The 3,333-nt window shown below is 36.3% G+C and overlaps 1 protein-coding gene across 1 annotated transcript in view; it reads left to right on the top strand.

Annotated features, from left to right (window-relative positions):
• Nucleotides 1–547: 547 nt before the first annotated feature.
• Nucleotides 548–3,333, top strand: part of prop1 (PROP paired-like homeobox 1) — a 7,449-nt gene continuing 4,663 nt past the window's right edge. The window contains exons 1-2 of the mRNA XM_050071447.1: nt 548–1,604; nt 2,564–2,793. Of these exons, the coding sequence (XP_049927404.1) occupies nt 1,511–1,604; nt 2,564–2,793 (324 nt within the window). The 5' untranslated portion in view covers nt 548–1,510. The remainder of the gene's footprint in view (nt 1,605–2,563; nt 2,794–3,333) is intronic.

The following is a 3,333-nucleotide window of genomic DNA, read 5'->3' as shown; positions in this document are numbered from 1 at the left end:
TAGATTACTATTTACCCTGTTATAATACAATATAATAAGTTCTGCAAATATTTTAATCACCTCATAAAAGTAATGTAACTAATTATATTTGATTACTTTTTAATTACTTTACTGACAAATGTTTTAAACTGAGCTTTAAAGCTGAAACAGTACAGTAAAAAGATGCAAAGCAACAAAATGAATATATTCCACATATACAGTAAAGAATATATTAAGAGGTAACCTTTTTGTAATCACCAACATTTTGATTATTAGTGTAATTTAATTACATGCTGTTTTTCTCAGTAACTGTAATTGATTACAATTACATCTATTTGTAATTTAATTACATGTAACTAGTTACTCCCCAAGTTATACCACAATGTAAAAATACTTAATTACAACTAAAAGTCCTGCACTTAAAATCTTACTTAAGTGGAAGTACATAAGTCCTGTCAGCAAAATGTACTAAAAGTACCAAAAAGTACTCAATATGCAACAGAATGTTTCCTGTTACTGATATATTATCATGTATTATATTATTGTTTAATCATTACTAAAGCTCTGATGTACAGTATATACAGGACACACATAGGCACATGCATGTAAATTTACAGGCTTTTTTGTCTGATCAGATTTGTTTTTTAGCCTCATTTATTCAATGTTTCTTTCAGGCTAAATTATAAAGCCATAACCAAGGACAGGGGATGCAAATGTATCTCTGTGGAATAGAGAAAACAAAGGAATAAATAAGATTTGTATTTCTGTATCTCCATAATTAAACAGAAAAAGTCTACACTAACACATTTTTAAAATAGCAGCTATTTGCTCTACTTTGTTATACATGACGGCCATTTAATATGGAAAATGGATGCGACAAAGACCCTGGACAAATATAGATATCTTAAACATCTAAATAAAATCCCTTGGTGACATTTCCACCTGCAGGAGAAGAAATAAGACCTGTATGAAATGCATGGTGAAGTTTGCAGCAGAGACTCAGATTCAGATTTCTTTATTGTCATTGTAAGTAACAGATAATGTAATAAATACTAATAAAATGAAACAGTAATACAAATAATAGATAAATGTCTCCATTCCACTCACATTTGTACATACACTTCATACACTCATTGCCAATATATGCAGTTAAAATGGGATAAAAATGCATGGATGCACATAAATTAAGTTACTGCACCTCATAAAGAAGAACTGTAATGTGTTTTAGTGAGTTTGCCTCAGTTCTTCAGCACCCGCCAATGTTTCATAAACTTGTCCAGACTGATGTATTTCTATGCATTTACTACCAGAATAGTCAAAAAGCAAAAAGTTTATGGTTTCTTCTCTTAGTGTCTTAAAAAGGCATTCTGCAAAATGAAGGAAATGTAGGAAGTGCCAATAAACCCCCCGACTGACGCAGACACTCACACAGGTAAAGGTAAATCAGGTGGGTGGGACATGGGGCACGACATATGTCTGTCGGTGGGTTCAGACGGTGCAGGTCGTCCCATCAGTGAGCAGACCTGAAGTGATGGCCCAGGTAAAGGTAGCAGGAGGCGCAGCAAGGAGCCACCAGGACTGTGCAGAGCTTTACTCTGACATGGCTACTGTCAGCTCCACCGCAGGTGAGTAAAGAAAAATACTGTATGTAAATGTGTATTAGTCTGTTTATTATCAGTCCATCATGTCATCCATGTTTTCTCTACAATAACACCTGCAGAAAAAGTAAATTTCTGGCAATTTTTGTTGCATGTTTCTTGAAAGTTATTTAAGTTACTTTTTGCAGGTGTTGTCTCATTCAACTAGTATGAAGTTATAGTGTTGTATGATGGTTTACAAGCTGTAAACATGGTTTTGTAGAGGACTGTAAACCATATTGAATTTATTTAACATCATCTCAAAACTGTTATATATGTCACTTTTGATACTGGCACAACATGTTGCCTCGTAGATGCTTTAAAATTAAGCTTTTAGCCTTACATAACATCCTATTGTTCTGTCCCTAATAGTTTATTAGTTAGCCAAGTTGCCAATTAGCAATGTAAAATGTTTACTTTGTTAACAGTATTCAAGTCCTTTAGGTTTGTCCTAAATAATCAAATTCAACCATATGGATATGTAACCAGGTTTGGTTAAAGTAACTAAGAGAATGAAAGTCTTTGTGAGACAGATTAGTTTACAATTTTAATACCTATCATCAAATCAGCCCTCTCTGTCTCTTCTCTTACTGCTCTTACCGATGTGAACAGACAAGGTCAACTCAATACATCAATTTGTCAGATTAGTCACTTTGTGGTAATAATCTTGGTCAAATCCTCCAGTTTCTGGTATCTTTTTCTCACGAGCTCGTCTTTAGCAGCTAAAGCTCTGAGGCTCTCAGGTTGCCTGGTGGCAGTGGGAACCATAAAGTCAGCGTAATCCCTCTTTTTTGAGACAGTCATCGGTGAAATGCGTCCTTACAGGTCCTGGCCATTTTTTGTATCATGCCAAGTAATTCAAGTAACAGGAGCTGGAGATTTTTCTCTGTAAGAGTAAAAGTCTTTTCAGCATCTATGCAAACTCTTTTTCTCCCTCCTGAAAACAGATATAGGAGAGTCGGTGAGGAAAGGGTCATTGTGTGAGACCTCCATGGGTGTCAGCCTTGGCAGGCGGAGCAGGGCCTACCCTTCCCCAGCCAGGAGACGACACCGCACCACCTTCAGCCACAAGCAGCTGGAACAGCTGGAAGTGGCCTTTGGACAAAACCAGTATCCTGACATCTACTACAGAGAGGAGCTGGCTCGTATCACCAAGCTCAACGAAGCTCGCATACAGGTGGGATACAGCTCTCAAATTACGAAAGTCAAGTTTCTGACAGCCATGAAGTGCAGCTGTGACTTAAAAGTCACTCCTATGTTCAGAGGAAATGAGACCAAAACAATGAAAATCTCAAGTTTCAGTTTTGCTAATACTAGGTGCCAACCTTTGGAGCTGAAAAATGAAGCCAACACAGAAGTGCCAATATCTTCAGTTCCTCCAATTAGTCTTTGAGCAAGTTAACCCTATGGGCTCTAGGCGTTTTTGGGGTATTTTTTACTGCCTTTACTTTTAAGCTCATATCACAGTCATTATAAAGGCTACATACACATGCTTTTTTTCAGAACAATCTGGGCTAACCAGATTTGCCATCATTTCATGTCCTTCTATGTGCCTGTATTTTATATTAATTTTTATATCAATAAAAAAAACAAATCCGTGTGACTAAATTCTTACATTTTTACATGTATCTCACCATAGCAAGTTGGAAAAAGACATATTCTGCCATATATAAAGAGGGGAGACTCTCTGGAATCTGGCAATATAAGAACCATGATG

This window comes from Epinephelus moara, chromosome 19 (genome assembly GCF_006386435.1).
Source record: "Epinephelus moara isolate mb chromosome 19, YSFRI_EMoa_1.0, whole genome shotgun sequence".
Classification (NCBI taxonomy): domain Eukaryota; kingdom Metazoa; phylum Chordata; class Actinopteri; order Perciformes; family Serranidae; genus Epinephelus; species Epinephelus moara.
Note: the sequence above shows the minus strand (reverse complement) of the source record. Positions and strands in the feature narration are given on the sequence as shown.